The 23,731-nt window shown below is 42.8% G+C and overlaps 1 protein-coding gene across 3 annotated transcripts in view; it reads left to right on the top strand.

The window, feature by feature from the left end:
• trip4 (thyroid hormone receptor interactor 4) overlaps positions 1-23,731 on the top strand; it is a 56,870-nt gene that overhangs the window by 6,147 nt on the left and 26,992 nt on the right. The window contains exons 12-13 of one of the 3 annotated variants that reach the window (XM_060070859.1): positions 5,793-5,839; positions 13,212-13,314. In XM_060070859.1, the coding sequence (XP_059926842.1) occupies positions 5,793-5,839; positions 13,212-13,284 (120 nt within the window). In that variant the 3' untranslated portion in view covers positions 13,285-13,314. Of the gene's footprint in view, positions 1-5,792; positions 5,840-9,636; positions 10,082-13,211; positions 13,315-23,731 lie in introns of those variants that run through there. The other 2 variants (XM_060070858.1, XM_060070860.1) reach the window with 2 other exon arrangements.

Below are 23,731 nucleotides of genomic sequence, written 5' to 3'. Positions count from 1 at the left end.
ACTGTTTGCAGATGAAGTGGGCGAAGGGACGTGATTCGGATTCAGTAGTGTATGTGAATGTCGGCAGTATTGGGCATTAGGTGCTGTAACAGCAACAGCCCTTTAGAGGCAGCGATGCACTCTTGAGTGTGCAGCAGAGAGCTGATAACCCTGCTGACAGATAGTGCAGAGAGACCACCCCAGGCATGGCAGGATATCCATCTGCTCCGGCCGATCCTTCCCCTCATTAGAAACTGACTGGTGTATTGATCCATTCTCCCCCTAGTCTCTCTCTCTCCTCCCCCATCCCCAGTGTCCCATGCTATACTAATAATTGGCCAGCCATTATGATACGTGCGTGTGCTAACACCAAACCAACCCCCTTCACTTCCCCGGTGCTCACTCAACAAAGGGTCCAGATGTACGCATAGACATATGCGTTAATCTTTTTGATCTCATCAAGGTAAAAATGGATCACATCAGACACGCGTCACACGTCGGCGGCCAATGTATATACGACTTGCAGAATTTGCTTTCCAACCCCACACACTATCCTCCACTGAATTAGGAGGATAGTGTGTATTTTTCGAAAATTGACCGTTGCTAAGCATATAATGACTGACAATAGTTTAATGACACAAAGAAAGTCAAAGAAAGTGAATTTTTTGCCTCTGATTTACGTCTTTGGTATTACTCCTCAAGTAGTCCGGTAACTTATCAACCCCAGCGAATACGGTTGCTAAGCGACGTTAACGTCTTTGGCGGACTATTTCTCTGCTGATCAAGTGTACGAATCGCAATTGTAAAAAGACACTGTGTGAAGTTATTTTTTCATTTTGGCAAGTAGCCGTCCAATAAGCGGGATAATGTATAGAACTTCTCCGGTCATTATCGAAGGGCGAAGCAAGACCCCTCCACTTCGCGTCGGTGTCCTGTTCGTCCTGTCGGGGCTTATTTTCCCAATAATGACCGGTGTTCTATACATCCCTTACTGAATGACCCTCACATTGATTGTGTCAAACCACACCGTAATAATAAGGGCATTGTTGCTGCAATTGTTCTCCTACTGATGGTGCTACCAAGTATATACTCCGGCATGGCCCGCTGTTGTTTTGTTGCCACGGGTCAGAGTCCACCACTCTGCAGAAGACATAACGCTGGAGGGGGGGGCGAAGAAAGATGCTGCTACTGTTTGCCTTTTAATGGAGTGGAGTGGTGTATTGACCGAGTTCTGAAAGTCCATAGGGACGCGTGTTAGGTGATGTGTGCTCGTTTGTGTGTTAGTGTTTGTGGTCAGTGTGTGCCCTGGTGCTATCAGAAAGCCCTCTGAATCGTCCAATGAGAGGTGCTGACACACAATGGCAGAAGCTTGCCATAAAATAGGTCTTCTTTACCGAGTCGGAAATAAGCAGATAAGCCCCTTTTAACGTTACCTTAACAAACGACATGTCATTGGAACTTTGCTCTTGTGTTAAAATATTTCACTAACTACTCTTGAACATACACAATGTAGCCACTATTTGGCTGTCAAAGTAGGAGTTTACATGTGGGAAAGGCTCTTTTTATCTATGTTTTGGTCATTTTCTTTGAACTGATGGTAATGGTTCATCTCAATATGAAATGTGGTTATCATAGTTGCCTTAGGTAGGCTGAGAAGTGAGCACTCTTCATTCATTAAGAAAATAATTATTTCCTGCTGATGATGTGAATCGCTGTACCAATCGCTGTCTCCGATCGCTGTTTGGGCTATATTCTTTCAAACATTTTCTGCAGAGAGTTGAAATTCTTTTTTCACTGTGGCTTTTTGGTATGGAGGGCAAAGATGGCAAAATAAAGGATCTCTGTGTTGGTCTATGAAGAGGTGCTGCTTTAAGCCCTAATGGAACAAGATAACAAACAATCCCCTTCTGAAACCTCTCAAACAGAAACACAGAAAAACAACAACTGGAAAAGCTCTTCTGAGTGTATTGGGAAGAGAATTACATTGTTTAGTATCTATTTTATAGATCACCTCCGCAAAGGACACCTCCGCAAAGGAAAGACATATCTGACAGACTCTTATTCTATATTAAGTGGTGTAGTGTGAGCTGCCCTAGTATGTATGCCTCCTATTTAGTTCAATGGAAATTACTAGGGTGATAAATTGGCTTATAATATAAAATACTTGACATCAAATCATTTTGCCTGGTGTATTCTAATACATTAAGGCTAGTGGCTGTTGGGAGGCTTAAATAAACTATACCATGCTTTACTCTAAATCCCACAGTGTTCTAATCAAATGTGTGTGTGTCTGTGTGTGTGTGTATTGCACAACACCAAACTGCATAATAGAAGTGCAGCTCTGGTAAAGAGACCCAACCCTGCTTTGCCCCCTGCTTTGCTCAGGCTAAAGGGGCCTCTATACAGCCCAGACTCAAACTAACAGCCAACTACCTTTATCAAACCTCTCCGTTGTCTCTCATCTGACCTGTTCTGTAGAAAAGTTGCAATGAAACAAGACCCTGGCAACTACACAGTAGCGTGTACGTTCTGCGCTTGTGCATGATGCAGACGCTAGTCTGTAGTCCGCCCTTTGCTGATTCGAAGGTTGTGTGCTAGAACCACACAACCAATCGGTGGCTCTATTCCTCAGACGGCAACGCTCTCATACTTTGCATGTTGAATCGGACAAGACACCGTCCGAGCGGTTCCAAAAGCTTCAAACACAGCTGAAAACACGGAAAAGATTTGTTCCCGAAATCGTCCGAGTCCCCCAAACGTTTCAGATGGCCAACGGTTGGGCCGGTGTTAACAGAGCTAGGCCTTAACAGAGCCAGGCCGCTGCCCTCGTTAGGGAGTCCCAACTGGAAGCTCCTACTGAGGCCTGCGCTTCCTTCTGTGGTAATGTGATAGTTATGTGAACACGCATGCACGCGCACACGCACACAATAAGAGAAATGGATATGAGTCAGGATATGTTGGACACGTTCCAAGGCAAAGGAAGTCAGGCAAGTCTATTTTTTTCCTTCCTGGATCCTAACTTACAGCTCCATCTGAGTTCTCTGTAGAAGCTGCTCTACTTTTTCAGCAACCAACCACCCCTCCCCCCCGGGTATTTCCTTAGCAGGCCACATTGTTCGTACCTGCTGGTGATTGTGGTCATGGGGGTTGCATGTTTCTCCTGGAACAGGTTTTGTTTTCAAGTATTAAGCGGATCCGTTTAATTATTTTTCTGTGCTTCTTTTTCTCGACCTCTTGGTTTTGAATTCGTCTGCCCTTTCCTTCCATTTCTTTCTTGTATCTTTGCACACGTGCACACACACACGCACATTCCTCCCTTCTCCATGCTGGGCCTTATTCCATGGCAGCAGCCAGACGTCATGTGATGGCAGTGTTTGGAAAGCATTGAGTGCTGGGTCCCCAGGCGTTGGCACACCACCAGCTGAAACCTCCGCCACAGGAGCTTCAGGAGACATGAAAAACATAGCTGCTGCCCTTTTTCTGCCTGACTGAAAAAACGGTCCGTAATTTAAGGATTTGTTCTGCTTGTTGTCCTCTTGCCCACCATATTTCCCCAGAGAACTTTGCAATGTTCGTTCCAGAGGTATAGGTGCTTGTTTGTGGGAAGTAGTTTGAGCACGAACCAACAAGTCTCCTCAGCTGTATATAGCCATACATACAGAATTAACTATAACAGACTTCAACAGTAGCCATTTTGTTGTTGAGTGACTGATTACACGTAAATATACGTGTTGCCACGGTTTCCATTTTTCTATTATCAACTTATGATTACTTCATAATTTCCATTTCTTGCCATATTTTTACTGTACCCGTCAGCCTTCATGGGGGCTCGGTTTTTCTATCTCTGTATGCGTTGGCATACACAAGGCTGGGTGTCGGTGTGTGTTTGAGTGGGAGAAGAGGTTGTCTCCCAGTCAAGCCTTGCCTTAACTGGATCCACCATAAAAATCTTTAATGATCTTCTTTTAACTGTTGACTCGGGGAGCTCTGCTGCGCTCGTGCTTTTAGACTTGACTGCTGCCTATGACACAGTCGACCACCAGATTATTTTATCCCGCCTGGAACTCTGTGTTGGTATTACTGGAAATGTCCTAAAATGGTTCAAGTCATATCTGTCAAAGAGAACCTTCTCTGTTCATCTAGGCCAGTACTCCTCAGCTGCAGCCCCACTAGTCTGTGGGGTCCCCCAAGGCTCTATTTTATCTCCAATTCTCTTTGCGTTATATCTGCTGCCCCTAGGTTCCATTTTTAAAAAACACAACATTTCGTTCCACTGCTTCGCAGATGATCTACAAATATACCTGCCGTTAAAATCAAACAAAGAATCAACAAATGCATTGTCAAACTGTCTGAAAGATGTGAAAACCTGGTTGGAAATTAACTTCCTATCACTAAACGATAATAAAACCGAAATAATTTTTTTGGGCAAATCCGAACTGCTGGATGGCATCGACAGTGTTCTTGGTCCCCTTGCCTCCTACAGCCGCCCTTCTGTCAGAAACCTCTTGAGTTATTTTCGACTGGTTTTAAATTTAACAAGCAAATAAGCTCAGTCGTGAAGACAAGCTTCTTCCAGCTGCGACTCCTAGCGAAAGTAAAGCCGTATCTCCCACCAAAGGACTTTGAAAGAGTCATTCACCTGTTCATAATGTCCCGTCTAGACTACTGTAATTCTCTATACTTTGGTGTGGACCAATGTCTGCTCCGTCGCCTGCAACTGGTCCAAAATGCTGCTGCACGTCTCCTCACTGGAAAAAGGCGATATGACCACATTGCCCCTGTCCTGGCCTCTCTCCACTGGCTTCCTGTGGTTTTTTAGAATTAAATTAAAAATTCTGTTTACTTTTAAATCTCTACATGGGCTGGCACCTAAATATATGTCAGAGCTGGTCTGCATCCATGCTCCATCTAGAGAAATTCGGTCAGCTCAGCAGATGCTGCTGGATGTACCCAAGTGCAGACAAAAAACAAAAGGCGACAGAGCCTTCGCTGTGGCCGCTCCTAATCTTTGGAACAGTCTCCCCCCCGAGTCTGAGATCTGCCCAGTCTATAGACCAGTTCAAAACGCAACTTAAGACTCACTTTTTTACATTGGCTTTTAATACAGATTAAGATTTTATTTTATTTTATTCATTGTTGTTGCTAATATGCAATATTAAGCCTTCTTGTTCTTTGTTTTGTTTTTTATATTGTATTTGTGTACAGCACTTTGGTCAACTACTGTTGTTTTAAAATGTGCTATACAAATAAACTTGACTTGACAAGCGTCCGTCAGATGGAGCAAAAGACGGTGAGAGAGGCAGACTGAAGACGGAAGAAGAAGCGAGGGAGATCGAGAGAGGTTTTCTGGCAATGCCGGGTCAGAGATTACAAATGATATTGTACTGTGCTGGCTTACATATCTGCTCAGCAGCTCCTTGGTAATGCAATCAGGTGGGGAAAAGAGAGCATGAAGATGATATCGGAGCACGCTCCCCCTTGCATCTTCTTTTAAAGCCTTTCCTTTTTAAAGACCTCATTACTTAATTGGTCCAATCCAAGAGATCCAATGTATTTTACAGCTAAACGAATCGGATGTTGCCGTAAATATTCATTGGTAATTAAATGGTTGCATGTAGCTTCTTCCTTATTACGTTATTCTCCCAGTAGCTACATAAAATGGAAGCCTCCCTTGCCGTTGCGCGGACAGCTACATGCTCCAGTAACTGTCAATTATTTACTGTCAACTTTGAAATGGCGTTCAGGCTGTTGCTTAGGATCGCAGTACCAATGCAAGGCATTGAAAACATTGTTTTTATTTGTCTTTATTACAGTGCTCACAATGTCCTGCCATTGGTGCTGTTCTGAAACATTGTATGTTGTAAGTATTTAACCTAATCATCATTAATCGGGGGCAATAGTTTAATTTTATTTCCTCAAAGGTTGGAACAATTGTTTACAGCTGTATATGGAACAATATTATAACAAAGCAATGAAACAATAATTTTGTTTATGCTAGATGTATTTGGATGCTAATTTGCATATTGAACCGTGCTTCATCTTGATAGATGCATATAATGTTCATAATGATCACACCAACCACGGTCAAGTATACCAATTCATAGTGGACATTGGTGTAAGACAACACTGTCAGTGTTGCTGCATACAACTTTCTTCTCTTGAATGTGTTTTACTTGTGTACCACTTTCAGACTATATTAACGAGCAAAATGGAATGGCAAAGAATGCGGTGCCTAACCTTAAAAGATTGCTTTACTTTGGTACTTTGAAAGCCTGAAGTATAAGTGTTAACCTTTGGGTGTTGGGGAAACCTAAGACTTTTCTTAACAGCCATCAAGGCACTTCCTTCTGTGGCCCTTTTCCTAAATGGCTTATGTCTGCAAGCCTTGAGTGAGGAGGAGGACTGGTGGGGTGAGGAGGAGGTTTGGGGGGGGACGGGGGGGTTGCAGTCATTTCCCACTGCGACTGAGTGAACACAGATGGACAGGGTTGTACTCCCGCACCAAAATCAAAGCTTACATTCACCTAAGGGGACAGATGGGTTTGTAAATTCCCCACACCGTTTCCATATTATGAAATCAGGTGCCCACTGAAAACTGGTTTGTTACTCCCGACTTAAAGTTGGATCCTTTCTGCCAACAGCACTTGTGCTAGAAAGAACATGGCCTTATCGAGCAAATAAAACAAGGCTGTGGTGGGAATAACAACTTTTAATACTCCACATTCGCTGGTGTTCTTTGAAGTGGAAGTTTAAACGAAGCGATGATATTTTCTTTGTGTGTGTGTGTGTGTGTGTGTGCGTGCTCTTGAGTGCGCTGTGGTCCGAGGCTTTGTCAATGTGATTCACAAATAATACGTTGCAGTTGTTTGAACTTGTTGTTAAATGGAAATGCAGCATGCCGGTGATTTCTTTGAGGATCACTTTAGTGAGCAACATGTCAATTCTTCCTCAGATGGTAAGACCTTAACTCCCTGATCAAAATATCAATCCTATTCCTTTTAAACTGCTATTTAAAAGGTTTCTAGGGCTCCTGCCTCTCGGCAAACGGAGTGTAAACTGAGGGGCCAACACGTTGCAGACTTAAGTTACAGCCGTTATTTTGCTGAAATTTAAACTCTGCGACTGTTGTGTGGCTGTCTTGTTTTTCCTTTGCCCTGGGGCCAACCCCAGGAGGTGAAGTCATAAACCTGGCTGGGAAAGTGGAACTGGGTTAAGGGTGGAAGCCTGTGTAAATCTCTCTGTGAAAACACATGACTTCACTACACCTGTCATCGCTAATGCTAGCTAAAGGGTTAACGCCTGGCCAGCCCTTAACTAACGAAGCTCTTGAAGTGAATCATTATGTTTACCAAGTCATCGAGGTGGAAAATAATCATGAAAAACTCGCCCCTTTGTCTGCGGTAGGACTTTTAAGTCCTACGTCTTTTATAAGGTATTCCTTCAAGATGTTGACTGGTGACTTATTGACCCACTGACTTGATGCACATCAAAGCATACATCAATGAATACAAATGAACAGTGATAGAATTAGGTTTGGTATCATTACTGCAAGGAAACTAGCTGTTCATTCAAACCTTGCATTGGCTTTGTTTGGCAGCCAAACCACACTAAATTGCGGATCCTTTTTTTCTCAAATGACTTGGTGACTCACAGTAGCAATAGCATTCTTACCGTAAAATGTATCTCTATTAGTAAGGGTTAAGTAGTGTAACACAGTAGGTTGTATCAGAAAAGAATGTTCTGTACTCAGAGCCTCATCATAAAACATTCTCCCGCTAACTTTGAGGATATTAATAATGGAAAAATTCAGTGTCTCATTTTGGACACACTTATTAATTAATGTTCGCTGTCAAACTTGACACCAGTTGATTCTGCAGGTGAAGAAGTGTGCTGAATTTTTCATTAACTCATTGCACAGGTTCAATATGCTTTAACCAGATTGAACGTGACAGTGATCCTCAATGGCGGCCTGTTTAGGCGGAACAGGTTGGAAAATGAATTGGATCCGTCGTACATGGCGTGGCTGTAATCACCAACACTAACCGTGTCCATAGAAATGTTCTCCAGCTATTTAATTGAACTGTGCAAGCCCTTCAAATCAGATCCAAAATCCATCTAAATGTTTATTTGGCCGACATTTCTAAGTCGTGGAATCTGCAAATGTATACGTTTGCAGTACATTTTTAAGAGAAACCTGGCAGAGAAACCAAACCAACAAGGTCATACTATAATGTTGCATGAAGGAAAGCGAAGAGATTTAAGAGCTTGAGAATGCTCTTTTCAATAATTCATGCTGTTTAATGACATTTTTGTATTTTGTATAATATAATCATTCATGTACTAGTGATATGGAAAAAAATCAATACTCTCCTAACCCCAAGGCAAATATTATTTTAATATGCGATCAATGTTACAGATTAATTAGGGCAAAGATTGCTAGTATAGAGTGGTCACTTATTTATGATAAGATTGTTGCTTAAATAAAAATGGTAGAGCATCCTGTTTTCAATTAAGAATGAGAAGCAGGACAAAATAATTTGATAAAAAATCATTAACATAATTTTTTAAGGATATTGAATCTTGAATATTATACTTGCATTGCCAAATGTTTGCACGAAACACATTGTGCAACAACACCATTGTTTTTCTCAGATTAGACAGAAAAACAATGAGATGTTGTGAGATGCAAAGACAAATAACAGCATGAGAAGCTTAAAAAGGCAGCGTCTGCCCCAGGCACAATGTATTCCTTTAGAGTTACAAATTTACAACCAGGAAATCTGGTGTTTTTGTGAGTGGGGGGGGGGGAATATAGCTTATACAAGTTGCCCATAGTTTACAGTGCCCCCTTTCACCTCCCTCATGTAATCTACTATTCAGACAGAATCATCTATTGATCCATTCCCAGGGTAAACCAGCCATGACATAGCTAACTAAGTAGTATTTTCTGTCGTTTTTCTGTCTCTCTCTGACGTTTTACTATGCACGTCTCCTTATCTCTCAAAATCTCTCCCTCTTGTTCTCTACCTATACCTGTTCTCCTCCTGCCCATCCCTCTGATCCAGTTTCCCTTTGTCTCTATCTTTCCTGTTCCCCTCCTCTCCCTCTTTCCCACCAACACTATAACCTGGCCTCCTCATTTTTAAAAGCCACATGCTCCCCAGCCCGTCTGGCTCAGTTGCACCCTGCCAATGAAGGCCTTTTTATTGGGCTGAGATTGAGTGCAGCCAAGCGAGGACTGGATAGGGCTGAGACTGGGGCCAACCACACCCCACCACCCACCCCCTGCCCTCGGCTCCCCTTCCTCCCCAACTCTGACTGCACACCCCACTCCACATGCCTGCTCTGGTCTGGCCCTGTCGCCTACAAGGAGATTACTTGTCTCTGCTGCCCTTAATTGCCGGCAGCAGCTGAAAAGAACCAGAGAGGGAGGGATAGATGGAGAGAGAGAGAGATGGAGTAGGGAGGGAGAGGGACAGAGAAACGGAGACGGATGACGGAACAGAGTTGGCTTGTTGAGGTCTTACTTGTCAAAACCTCTACACTGCATTGGTTAGGTTTGTGACCAATTAAAAGTTTTTTATTTTTTTCCTTCTCTCTACCTCATCAATGGCCGGTCTGCACCCCCCACGGTGCTACTATTGGTCTCGCTGAAAGGAGATCAGTACAGGAAGAACCAGAGGGGGCTGATGCAATATTCACACTGGCTGTGAACCTCGGAGAAGCAGGGCGCGGGGTCGCTGTGCCCTCTCGCTGTCCTCCATGTCGCTATTATTCATTACCGCCAGAAGCTTTCCTCTGGTCGACCGCCTTGCCCCTCTTCCTGTGGATCTCCTGTTATTACGGTCTGATATTGTTGCAGCCCCTCTGGCTGCATCCCAGCAAATTGAAAATAATGGAAACTTTATTGAGTTGGCAGTCTTGGAGGCAAATTGTTAAAACAGTAGGATGCTTTTTTCTTTTATGTCGTTTCGTAGACTCGTTATGCTCGGTTGTGCTATTTGATTTGATGTTATGTTTTGGTCGGTAACTTTCAAGATCAACTTTCAAGAGAATGATGAAATGTCAACATGCTGAGTTTGTATTAAAATCTCACCACAAAGAGAAAATCCTTTCCAGGTGCATTTCTTTAATATTTTCCATTTAATTTAACTAATCTTCCCATCAAAGTTAAAGTTGAGCCATTATCATGTTCTTCTGAGAGCTCTCATTGGATGGTCAAAATTAGCCCCTTTCAAACTTGCACTGCAACCCTGAACTTATCCAGACATTAACGAGTTGCTCTATGTGAGAATGCAAACGTCTGAATCAGTTGGACCGGACATTAAACAGATTTCCCCTTCCATCTCCCTAGTTCAAAATCTGTGTAATATCCGATTGAGTCCATGTGTGAAAAGAGAAAGTCGTTGTCTGCAGAGTTCACAGCGACAAGGTCCGGTTTTACAAACTCCGGAGAGTAGGTGAACGAAGAAGTGGAATTCACAGCAAACGTTGATGTAGTTTCCTTCAAGCGGCTGGCGCCAGATTGGAAGATTACATCCGAGGGTGAAGGGTAATGCAACAAAAATGTCGACTAACTGGGTTGAGGACGAGACTCGGGAACAACCTCATGTGCTGTAATCAAAAGCAAAACACTGCCATTTCCGCAGCTTTTTTTTTGGCTCATGTCCTGCCCCCTGCTCGCTCTACCAAGATGCCACCCCTTGCCTAAACCAAGGGGTGGCATTTGAGAACACTTATTGTCTCCTTTTGAGGACTTCAAGTGTGAAAGGGCTCTGGACAATGTCCAGGCCTGATTTTCAGGACATTGTGCTTAGTTCAAATGAGAAAACGGCTCTAGTTATTAATTTGTTCCTACTGATTCTAGTGAGTTATTCTGGATATATGCTCTGTTTTGCAATGCAACGAATGAATGGTTTTAAAACTCTGGGATCCTATTCTTTTCATCAATCTCATAATTCTTCAAGACTACTATCTTTGTCTAAATTGTATGCATCAGGAACTCGGAGGGCAAAAGTAACCATTCACAATGGCCAGTTAGAGTTTAGAAAATGTGCATACAACTGCATTCATGAACTTCAGCGTCCACCCAGGCAACATATCCCCAAACATTATGCGCTGCTGTGATATATTGCAGTGTTATTTCATGTCAAAGAAGTAGGTTGATACTAACGAGACCCATACCAAAACACTGTGGTAAACCTGCCATCTAGCACCCACCCTCTGACCAACGTGTAGAAAACAACAGCAAAGAAACTGCCTAGAGTGAACCAACTGAAATTAAATTATGTTTCATCATATACTCCAGAATGGATTAGTTAAAAATAGCTATGTGATTCGGGAGAAGGCTTAGCCTTCTAATTGTATTGTTGGACAGGGGTGTCTGGATCCTCCTCTGATGCATTTGAAGCGCTTGAGAGACCCCTCTTGTCACACAGCCACATTGTTTCATGCCCTTTTGATTAACATGGTATGGAAAGAATTAGGTGGGGGATGGGGGGAGGCGAAGCCAGGACATTCAACAGCTCCAAATGCTAATTAGCTAATGGAGGATGAAAGAGCAGGGAACTAGGAGGGTCTCAGTAGAACATGCTGAAGCCCCTGGCTGCAGTTCCGCTTGTTTCTGCGCATCTTGTTGCAACCACCACCATTTTGTTCCCAAGAAGTCAACGGGAAAAACAGCCATCTTCTTGAAATTAGGGATTTTGTGTAGAGTCACCAATATTATCCCCTCACACTCGAATTAACTCTTTGCACAATTTTCTTTTTTTCTTTTCTTTCTTCATAGGAGTTTGCTTTAAATCCCATCATATTAAGTCTGGTTTAGATCATTATGATTTTTTAATCCCAATATAACTAAACAATGCTGTTGTGACTTGTGATTTCGGAGGAAATTAGGCATATATGTACAGGCAAACTAGACTGCTTGCGTCTGTACACATACTTTTAACAACCATTTATTGAGCTTCAAGATGACAACATTTGCAGTTTGGCCAGGTAAACTGCAAACTGTAAATGTGGAAATTCATTCCAACTCTTGAAATTCAGATGTGGACTCTGCCTGACACTGCCTGTTTAATTCCTATTTCAGCTCTACCGGGACATGACTCGTCCTTCACACTAAAAATATGCTCTGTCCTTTTTGCTAACGGTTCCTTTCCAGCTACTAGTCCCCCTGGCCCCTTTTTTTTTCATCGCCGCCGCTCTTCATTTTTCCAGTGTGCTGGGCTGGCTGCTTAATTCAAGGGCTGTCTGAGAGTCTTTAATATAGAGAGTGATGACTTGCGACACAAGAACCATGATTACCCCGCCGCAGTTGGTTGGCGTCAGGAGGAGGCATCGAGCTGCACTTTTCGTGTTGTAGCAGCCGGGGCTTTTAATGACTCTTGAGAGTTTATATCGTCCATCGCTCACAGGTGTGTTGCGGAGTTCCACATCGAGTGTCTAACCCCAGAAATAAACATCCCTTCTGCAGTTTGCCTGGTTACCGCACAGATGGGGTTTTTGTGTGTGTGTGCTGACTGTCTGAAATGTGTCACAATATTTGGTGATCCTTTGAGATTGGAAGGTTGTGTATACCAGTGGTTTGTTGGGAGCACTGTGGTTTGTTTAGTTTTTTTCATGTTGAAAAGGTTGTAGTGAAAGCCTGTGCTTCCTGGCTGGCTAGATGTCATCACGAGCACTATGTGATAGCGCCAGAGGAAATTGGATGAGACGAGAAGAGCTGGCCCCTGCCAGTGATGGGAAAGATGACTCCTTTGTCATGAAGTGTCAGTCAATTCCCCACTCTCACCTAAGAGACCAATCAATAACGCACAGAGCGGGGGGGAAGGGGCGGGTGGTTTCAGAAACGCGCTATCCCCTCAACAGGGATATGATTAATCGTATAATTTATTATGTGTAATTATCTTCTACTCGTGGACCAATAAATGCTTTACCAGCTGTAACCCAAATTATATGTTTTTCTCTCTCACACCAAATGGTAATATTTCCTGTGATAACCACAGCTATGTGGTGTAGAGGATGTTTCATGACAGCAGAGCGCTGTAGCACGACAGATGAGGTGTGGGAACTGAGTGATGGTGGTTTTATATCATAGTGTGCGCTCACCAAAACACATGCGCTGAAGGGTTCACATAGATGGCGACCAAGTGCGCGCTGAGCTATCACCGCTATTCCCTCTGTGAGAATAACACTCTGTCCGTAATGTGTTCCCTATCTCCCACCTGCAGTTTCCAGATACCTGTGAGGAGTCTGCCTCGCCCTTCGTCTTCATCTGCACCAACCCCCAGGAGCTGGTGGTGAAATTCCCAATGAAAGGGAAGCACAAGATCTGTAAGTCCTGCCGTCAAAATGCAGCTGATCAAACTAGACTGAGCCCATTGAATGTATTTTGTGTTGCTCCTGTGTGTTTAGTGTGCTATAAGACAAATAGACTCCCGTGAACAGGGGATTGGTGGATAATTCCAAGCACTGATTCCAGTTACTCAATTACGTTTAATGCAAAGAAATGGTGCATAAACACCACCATTGAAAACACTCGCCCATTAGCATGTAGAAAAAAACTGCCAGAGCCGTCTCTACAGAGAGAATCTCTGTTGCCTGGGGGACCAGCCGGGGATGGCTGTGCAGTGTTGTCGCTGTATAGTGTGTGATTTATAATGGGCCCTCAACAGTTTTTTTTCCCTCTGCTGCCAGAGTCTTGCTTGCAGAATGTTATACCTGCAAGCTCTTTTGTTAATATTCCCAGCCTCTCTAAAGACTTGAAAGGATTGTTTATGCAGCTGCGTGTCTCAGGAAAGGGGCAGCAGATCGATAAAGGGCTCTGAAAGTCTCAAGGTAGAATGCTGCAGGAGCCCTGCCCTTTATTAGTGCAGAGGAGGAAATGGCTTCATATTTGTTGTTTTTTTATCCCTCCCTGCAAATTCAAGAGGTATTTGAAAAGAAGCGTGAGGCTTTCAGTCGGTCCTGGAAAGAATCATCCAAGGAATGCGATATTGTCTGACGATTAATTTATTTCATGACGTTGTTGAATGATGGATGCATGCAGTCAGACGCCCTTTGTTTCTGTTTGTAATCCACTGCCTTTCTTGCACCTAAAGCCCTAATTCAATTCTCCCAACTCGTAGTGTTTTTTCCCTTGGGAAATTTCTGTTTAAAATTGTGTTGGTTATTTACTCAACATCAGCCTTCAAACCTCACAGATGATCGTGAATACTTGTTTGCTAGGTTGAAGACTGAAATACAGTACTACAGTGTTAATGGACCTGTCCCCCGGCAATGAAGACATGTAGTATAACATGGCTAAATACTGTTGTGCTGTTTTCCTTTTGACAAGCTCATGGGCCTTAATTGTAAATCCATTTAATCATCATCTTTATAAACACCACCCATTGGCTGGAGCACAAGCACCATTAGAAATGAAATGGCTGCTGACTGCCAAGCTCTACGAAGACTTTAATCCTCAATGTGTCATTATGCCAGGGACTTACTGAATGGGGCATAGTCTGCTAAAATCTGCAAACTGGGTGAAATTTCTTTCTTTTTATTGCCCACAAAAGCAGCAATTCATTTTTGATTTGGCCATCTAACTGACATCATCAAGTTAATGGTCTTCATTAGATCTTTTAACAAATCATATAATGATGACCTGTATATCCCATGACCTACTGTTTGTATGTTAGTTGTTATATATTGTCATTAAATCCTTCGATATGCTATTTTTGCAGCCACACCCAATGCAACCGACTTCTGATCCCACGGTCTCTCTCTCTCTCTCTCACTCTCACTCTCTCGTGTGTGTGTCTGGAGGGTCAGTGCATGGATGCTCCTCCCCGCTTAGGGAGGCTCAGCACAAGTGTTTTCGTCTTCCCCAGTGGCTTACATTGACAAGATCTGTTTCTCAGTGGCCCCTGCCGCTCACCATCTCATGCCTTATCGCTGGGAACAAGCAGCAAAATGGATGTGCAATCCCCTGCCCTCCCCTGCCACACACACCTACTCCTCTCCCAGAAACAGCGGGCAGGAGGCAGTTAGGGGCTCGGGTTCAGAGCAGCTGCTGTGTGTTCACATGAGGCCGTTAATGGATCAACAGCAATAGGTGCTAGCAAACCGTGAGCGAACAACAACCCCGAAGGGGAACAACAACCCCTCTGCCAATGGAATTTAAACATGCACAAATGATCTCTCCCGAATGCCGCTTTGGGGATACTCTGTTTGTGTGCGTGTGTGTCTGGGCATTTCATTTATTAAACGCAAACCATTATGATGTAATATGACAGGATAATAACGAGGATGTTATTATCGTACCTAATTATTGCTGTTCATACCTGATCATTCTCGTAATGTTGAAATAAGAATTTTCCATGAGCATTGGAATCGAGGTGAGCGATATAGAAGATAAGAATCATTCTGAATGAATGGATGGTTTGACATGGAAGGTCCTTGCATTACGATTGGATTTAGCAATGTGCTGCTTTTGGTACAGTGCAAATCAAGCTTTACCAGTCTTTGACATGGGGAGAGTCTTATGCCATTAAGAATGGCCCAATGCCAACACTTACTCCAAATGTTAAGTAATTTGCAAGGTGGTCAAGAGGGGCACTTTACAAAGTCATAACCTCAAATCAGTCAAATCATAACCCCTTCATGTTTGACATGTTTTTATATTATGCAAGGTATGCTACAAGCGCTTTACCGTAACCATAACAAGAGAACAATTGGAGGGAATATGAAGTGGAATGGGCAGTGATGTGTAGCACAACCACTGTAAACTAATAAACGTGTAAAAATAGCTCTGCAACATCCATCTGCTGCTGTCTAATGACTTCACCACGGGCTGAACAACCTGCGTAATGCTGCTTCTGTGAATGAAAATTTGAATGAATAATTGTGAATAATATTGCTATAAATAAATGCAATATAGTTATAGCCTATAACTAGTTGTTTGGGATGTAGTCCCCATGGCTACGACCCATTTGTGATTATTTTTTAGTACCGTCATTGTGTAGGAGTTTTATAATGCACGATTTTGTATTTAAAATGCGCCACACGCGTGGCGTTATAAACTATGTATCCAAGAAGCTTAATCCTCTTGGACGTGGACATCAAATCTACGGCTGTCCAGAATGAGCGTCACAGATCTTCACGTACACACAGTGGAGTTCTACGATAAGTGTCCTTGAAGCTCCTCTCTCGGCCGTTGACATCAACTGCTGCACAGACGAAGCTCCACACATCCAATTAGGGCTGAACGATTAATTGAATTCAAATGGGAATCGCGATGTAAAAGAACGTGGTATGCAAATCGCAATTTAAAAAAGAAGTTTATAATATAAATGAATCTCAACACATCGGCCTGGCCTAAAGGAAAGAGCAGTTTTGTTGACTGCTTCCAATGTTGTGTTGGTCATGCTAAAGAATGAATGATTTATTTTTTAGTGAATAATACACAACATAAGGAAAACAACATTAATTGTAAAAATCGTTCATTATATCGCAATCGTGATATTGGTGAAAATAATCGCAATTAGATTATTTCCCCAAATCGTTCATCCATACATCCAATGCAATCAGGATGAATTATCAATGCATATAGTCAAGAGTATTGTATTAAAATCTGTTATTTACTGCTTTCTCTTTTATCAAGCTGATTGTACCAATGACTCAATTTCTTATAGCTTATAACTGGGTACCTTGTTGAAAACTGTCAGGTATGCAAACTGAATTGAGAGCAGTCAGGTCACATTACTCAACCTGTCAGTTTGTATCTCCTGAATCACACTTCATTCAAACAGTGTTGTCACTTTTAGTTAGCCATGTGTCTGGTAAAAAAAGAAAATTATTAAAATAATTCTTTCAGTTCTGCATTGCTAGCCACATTTCACGTCACTCTTTAGACAGTTCAAAGGATTTACTTTCATGAATCTGCACAAGAGATTTGAAGGGAATACATTGTGACTGCTGTAGCACAGGTAGCTGCCAAGCCGCCTCTCTTTATTTGGCAGTCTGAGATTCTTGTTTTATCTCTACATCATTTAGTCTGGCAAGGAAAACAAACCCTCCCTCTACCTCTGTGAATAATGAACACATAAAGATAAAGTTAGCTTACGCAAGACAATTGTGTATTGCAAGAAGCAATTTTTTCCACAAATTAAGCTGAATTAAGTCACTACCTTTTGGCCTGTATTGTTTATATTTGTTGTCTTTGAGGATTGTCTGCAAATGACGGGTAGACATAATCGCTTGTATTCAGTGCCGCTGACTTCCATTTTGTCCTAATAGCACATTAAAACTGTGTTCGGGGTCATCCTATTGTTTTATTCCACTGAATGCAACCTTGGCATTAATTATTACCACGATGGAATGATAATTAGGAAACGGTGAGTCACAAATGAACACGGATTGTCCCGGAGCAAATGAACGTCTCTTCTCCTTGTTCAGTTGTAAGTGTTACATGCCAAGGGGGCTGGCTAGTGTAGTCGTGTGTACACCTCACCAATAAGTGATGTGCTTGTTTGTTTACTGCACATGTAGCGTCACATCCTCATGTACGCGTTGCCCTTCCAGCTTTCTTCCCAGTGTCATTAGCATTTCTCATGCATACATTATCACGCAACTGCAATATGGAGGCCTTTCATCCCCCAGGTTGCACACGTATGGATATATTCCCATTGAAAGGGGGATGGAGTATGGAAGCTTCTCCCCTGCCCATCTCTGTTCCCCCCCTTCTTTGTAATATGTTCGCAAACACGGCACCACAGGATTGGGAGTAGAGTAAAGCCAATTACCTAACAAATGTGCATACTCTCTGCTGAGATGTATCAAGGTTTCTTCTCCTTTTTCAATTCCCTCCCTCAGTTTTCTCTCCTCCCATCCTCCACTGGGATACAGGATGAGGTTAGAGAAGGAAGTCCTTTTTACTTGGTTATTTATTCATGAATTTCCATTTAATATTCATGCCTTTTTCCTGGGCTATCTTGGTAGAATAGAGAATTTGGAGAGAGAGAGAGAGAGAGAGAGAGAGAGAGAGAGAGAGAGAGAGAGAGAGAGAGAGAGAGAGAGAGAGAGAGAGAGAGAGAGAGAGAGAGAGAGAGAGAGAGAGAGAGAGAGAGAGAGAGAGAGAGAGAGAGAGAGAGAGAGAGAGAGAGAGAGAGAGAGAGAGAGAGAGAGAGAGAGAGAGAGAGAGAGAGAGAGACCGAGAAGGTGACAGGCTGTGTTTATTACTGATCTGTCAGGCGGTTAATGGAGAGCTAGGCATAGGCAGTGTAGAACGGACCGAGCCACACAGGCAGGGGAGTAAGCAAGCAAAAGCACCAAGCCAGGAAGTTAGGCATACCAATTCCTTTAGACCTCACTGAATCAGGGACAGCACTCTGGTACATCAAACTGCAGCCATTCGCAGAATCATTGGAGTGTGTCAATATGCTCATCTTTGGTTGTACTCCAGTTAACGCATTCAAAAACCGTGATATGAATAAGAGTCCCTTACTTATTGTTATACTAATTAAACATTTTTTAAAAATGGTCCCCTGGTCTGTCTTGTTCAACTATTTTCAGTTGATATAAATGTAAAGCCAAATAATTGTTTTATTTACACAAGCACTTTGGGATTAAAATTGGGAACCCAGCTGTAGGGTGAACATGGTCCATCACCACCTTGTTCAATGTATAAAGGACACCAAGGTGGACTCGATGACAGCACTGTTCCATGATGGCTGCAATGCTCTTGCGCCAAATTAACCTTTTTGCTTTCATCATTCTGGGTGACCTTCTCTTTCTGTTTAGGTAGGTTATTCACAGGGAAACTGTGGATACATATTGTTTCTCTTCTGCTACAGCGAAGGTGGAAAGTAGAAATCAATACCGGCATGACCCATTTGGAAGTCCGATCACACACACGCACACACATACTAGACCCGTACTTCACCGTCTCCCCACTGTGAGTTAGAATACACAGTTGTGGACTTGGGTTACCACTATGAGATAAAGATCTCAATTTCCACACCAGGGAAATTCCATCTTCACATCAGAAGTGAAATAAGGATAATACCTACAGATGTACACGTGTAAAGATGTCCTATTTACCCTATGTGGTCACACAGTGCATTGCCAAACCATCAGGGTCAGAAATGCATCAAAGCAATGGGGAAGAAGAGACCATAACTGATGCCTACCTGCTCTAATGTTGGTCATTGTGATCTAGGTTGGACTATTTGGTGCTGGGGTCACACCAACGAAAGGCAGCATGGCACCGTTTGAATATTCCACGTCCTGGAGACGAGTGTTCAACCATTTGAAGTATAAATAACATAATGGTCTTGGATTTGATGTGGCTAGGCTAACAAACATAGAATATGAGCATTGAGCTTTAAAACCCTACCCTACATTTCAATTGCTCCCGTCAACTGGTAGCCAAATTTACTTTGCTGCTAAGATAGATAGATATAGTACTTTTATTTATCCTCAAAGGGAAATGTAAGTATTGCAGCAGCAATTCACATACTTGACAAAAGGCACATACCTACAGAAACATACACAATGAGGTTGGCTAAAAGACTGAACACAGAATTACAAAACTGTAATTTTCCATTAGAAATTAGAGTATGTTTCCCCAACAGCAAGCCATCATTTAACTGCTTGTTTTCCATACCATCTTAGGACCAAATAGCCACTGGTTGCCAGCCTTATCATTAGCGTCACTAAGAGGGGCATGTGCTGTGTTTCCTGAAATCTATACATAGAACAATACAAAAAGTCTCATGAAACAATGGACTGTGGGTTGTTAATATTGACATTGATTGTGTATGTATTGGTTTGCAAGTGTATCAGTAAAGGGTACTTGGATTATAGTTTGTAATAAATATATAACTTCAAATTAAAACTACATTCAGCAACAATTTCGCTACTGCATTCAACATTATAATCATACACTAATTATACACTTACAATTATGAAATACACTGTCCATTCCAAGAATGCCTTCCATTAAAGATCTTGACGTCTTTCATTCTGCTTTTATCTTGAGCAAGAAAAGCCTCCAATGAGCTTAGATGGAACCTGGTTGATATACAATTATATTGCGTGGTAGGACTAGCATGGCTACAGCAGGACTTGGTTATTACAACAAAACAAGAGCATGACTGAGAAATACCAACAAAGCAAGACTAACATGACTATAGCAATACTAACATGACGATAGCAAGGTTAGGATAACTGCATCATGAGACTAAAATAAGTAAAGCAAGAATAATATCACTTAAGCAAGACTAAAATGACCACAGTAATACTACGTAGCATGAATGCAGCAATACTTGCATGACTCCAGCAAGGCTAGCAAGACTCGATCAAGATTAAAATGACTACTAAAGACGAACATGACAACAGCAAGACTAACATGACTAACATACAGCAATAATAAGATGGGAGGGAGACAGGGAAACTGCCATGACACTGAGAGCAAGGGAACAAGAGCAAATCTCAGCAGACTGAAATGTTTACAAAAAAGCACCAGGTGCTGCAACAGATGAGCCTTTTATTAATGCATCATTGTGGATGTTGCGATTGATTAAATTGGTTTGATAAGGAGGAACAAACGGCTATCAGGATAATAGGGAGGGTGTTCTGCCAGTGTGTTTGATACCATCTGTTTCTTAACTTTGCCCTCTTGAAATGTTCCAATTGTTGTCTATTTGTGTAATGTACAAATCCTTCATCTTCCAAGCGAACTTGCATTTATCCACTCTTCTCCAAGATTTGAACTGATTCAAATCAGTTCATATCTGCTAATGAATTATTCTCAGCTGTATTGCATCCAAACCTCAAATCGCATGCTTCACCCGTTAGATTCAGCTGCGTTCACCTAATTCATAGGGAATAGTAAATGTGAAGAGATGAATGCGCTTTGCGATGCACACCCGAATGCTTTCATCGGCCACAGTACCAAAGTGAATCAAAGACTAGACTTAGCTTTTGATATGCTAATGAGAACAGTCGGGCCATGTTCTCCTTCTATTCTCTACATGATTGTGTGTAAGACGATATGTGAAGAGTACGCAACCTAATATGACATAAGATTATTTTAGACATCTTGTAAGTTTGTTGCATATACACAACCTTCCCTGCGCCCCTTCCTTCCTTCTTGGTTCTCTTCCATTCTCCCTCCCCCCCCTCACAGGCACCACTGTGCCAATACTACAGGATTAATGGCTCTTTGTTTGTTTAGGATTTCACCTCTCTATGTCTTTGTTTCCCCTAACCTGTTTAGCTTTCCCACAGATTTCCACAGCTTTAACTCCCTCTCTCCCTCCTTGTCCATCTCTCCCCTTCTTCCCTGCACTGTCACAGTAATCAATCTGCTTCGGCACGTTGCGGGCCAGGGGTAGCAGTGGGGGTGTAGACAGATGTGGTTTGGAGAATGATCGATGCCCTTGATTAGTGAGAGATTACTTCTTTGTGTTTGCCTGTGTGTGTGTGTGTGTGTGCGCATGCGCGCGCGCGTTTGTCATTGACAGGGAGGGGGGTGCCCCAGCCAGCATTGATTGTACTTAGCCTGCTGCCTTGTTTTTGTTCATTTGTCAGGTTAGGAGTTGAGGATCGATGGGTGGTCTATTTGCTCTGTTCAAGTAGCTCGCTATGGGTGACTAGTGTAGTGCTGGGCTGATCCTTTATATTATCCTTAACTCCACAGGGGAGAAAATGTGCACACACTTTTGCAAATGGTTTGATGAAAGAACCACCCAGTATGATCTTTGATTGGCTCATGTTATATGGACTAATATCAAGCACATATTGTGTTTGTGTTGCCAATGCTAACATGAAGCACAAGTCAATCTGGAACGTCCCAGTCGAACGGGTGGTGGTGAAAGAGTTGTCCCTAAAACCATCTTACCAGTGGTCCCTCCCTAACATTTACTCAGTTGGTTGTTTTCTATTGAATTGGTGTTCGGTACACAAGGCCCCGCCCATTTGTCTTTTTTTTCCTTGAGGAGAAACAGACAGATGTAATAGCCATAAGCCTGGGGGGAAAAACGCCACAGATGTGTCAACAAGCACTGGCGTGTGCAGTCCCATGTAGGTCTGAGCAGGCGGCGGTTGTGTGGTGGAGCCCCGTTTAGGTCAGCAGTGATCCAGGACCGCGCTCGGCCACTGTTGCCCTTGGACTGCGAGCAGACCGTTTCTCACTGCTCATTATGGGATTTGTCCGACCACCCCAATGCGGAAAACAATTAAGGCGGTGTCAAACACGAAGAGGCTTGGCCACCTGACCAAAAAACGTCTCAGCTGCCTATCATGGATGATTGATTAGCTTGTTTTTTCTATTTATATAGTGGTGTTCTTCACACAGGGACAAGGATAATCAAACCAAAATGAATCACAAGAACATAGATAAAAGTACAATGATTAAAATACATAACCATTTGGGGACATACATAAAGAGATTATAAATTCCACTGTAGTCCAACAAAATTGTATAGTCGTGCGGTCTGGTAATGAATGCACACTTTGTTCTTTGTAGCACCCATATGCATTTAGCTAAATTCTTTGCAATATAATCATAATCCACAAGCAACAGATACAGATAATTTATGTAGTCGCTGTTTATTATGCTTCGCTGCCCTGTGGGGCCTTCCGACAAGAGTATGGAAAATATGAAATAAAAAGCTGCTGCTCTGGTCAATAAAAAAAAATAAAAAAAAAGGACAAACTTGCGGGAGAAAAATAAGCCTTAATCTTAATTTGATCGGAGTTTCCTCAAGCACTCCTAGACCATGATGAAAGCAGTGCAATTTTAATTAAGTTGAAATAGCGACGGTAGCTGGTTTCTCGTTCTCTGCACATTTCTTCCCATTCAGCGCGCTCCCCCCTACCCCCCTACCCCACCCCTGTTCTCACACACGGCCCCCTCCCTCCCATGTATGTTTAGCTTGATCTCTTTAAATTTATTTCCTACTTTGTAACCAGAGGCAAGGGCCCTTGACTCGCTCGCCCCACGGCCACCGCTAAGGCACCCATTTAAGTTGTGATTAAAAATTAATGGCCGAGAGTAAGAGGCAGCAGAGTGGAATCTGGGGGGAGGAGGTGAGAGAATGGAGAACACAATGCCGGGCTGGGAGGATGGGCCACGTTTGCGAGGAAGAGGCAAAAAAGGGAAAGGGGTGGCGGGGGCGCAGGCAGCAGCTGCTGGCTGATAGTGGGCTGGAAGGTCTTCTCACAACTCCACTGTGTTTAACTGCTATGCTAGCATCCCCTGCATGAATATTGCATTAGAGCACTATAGGGCCCCTTGTGTTAGCCCCACTCAGAGCAGAGCAGCAGCTATTTGTGCTGAAGCTATGAGGCAGGCCAGTATACCTCACCCCGTCCCCCTCCTGCCCAGAGACCTTCCACATTCAGGCAGACACGCAAGATATCCAGACCATCTTAACAACCCATAGTCCCCCCGGGCAGATCCAAGATGCACTCCTACAATATTTGACCTGCAATATTTGTTGTGCTCCATTAGAGGCCAAATAGTGTTTCTAGGGGCAGCTTTTATTACACACTACTAAAGCGATAACATTTTCGGCATACTCATTAACTTGCATATTTCTCGTTGAGGTTCAAAGCCTTTTTTTTTTTGTTGATGAGCATCTCCTTGAAAGAGGAGTGTGGGACAGTAAAACATAAACTACCCAATAAACGTTGAGTAGTTTCCACACAACACACAACCGTCAACTGGATCTCGTGACCATTGCTTTGAAGAACTTAAACA

The sequence above is a fragment of the Gadus macrocephalus genome, chromosome 14 (assembly GCF_031168955.1).
Source record: "Gadus macrocephalus chromosome 14, ASM3116895v1".
Classification (NCBI taxonomy): Eukaryota; Metazoa; Chordata; class Actinopteri; order Gadiformes; family Gadidae; genus Gadus; species Gadus macrocephalus.
The sequence above is the reverse complement of the archived record's forward strand: the minus strand, read 5'-3'. Positions and strand labels throughout refer to the sequence as shown.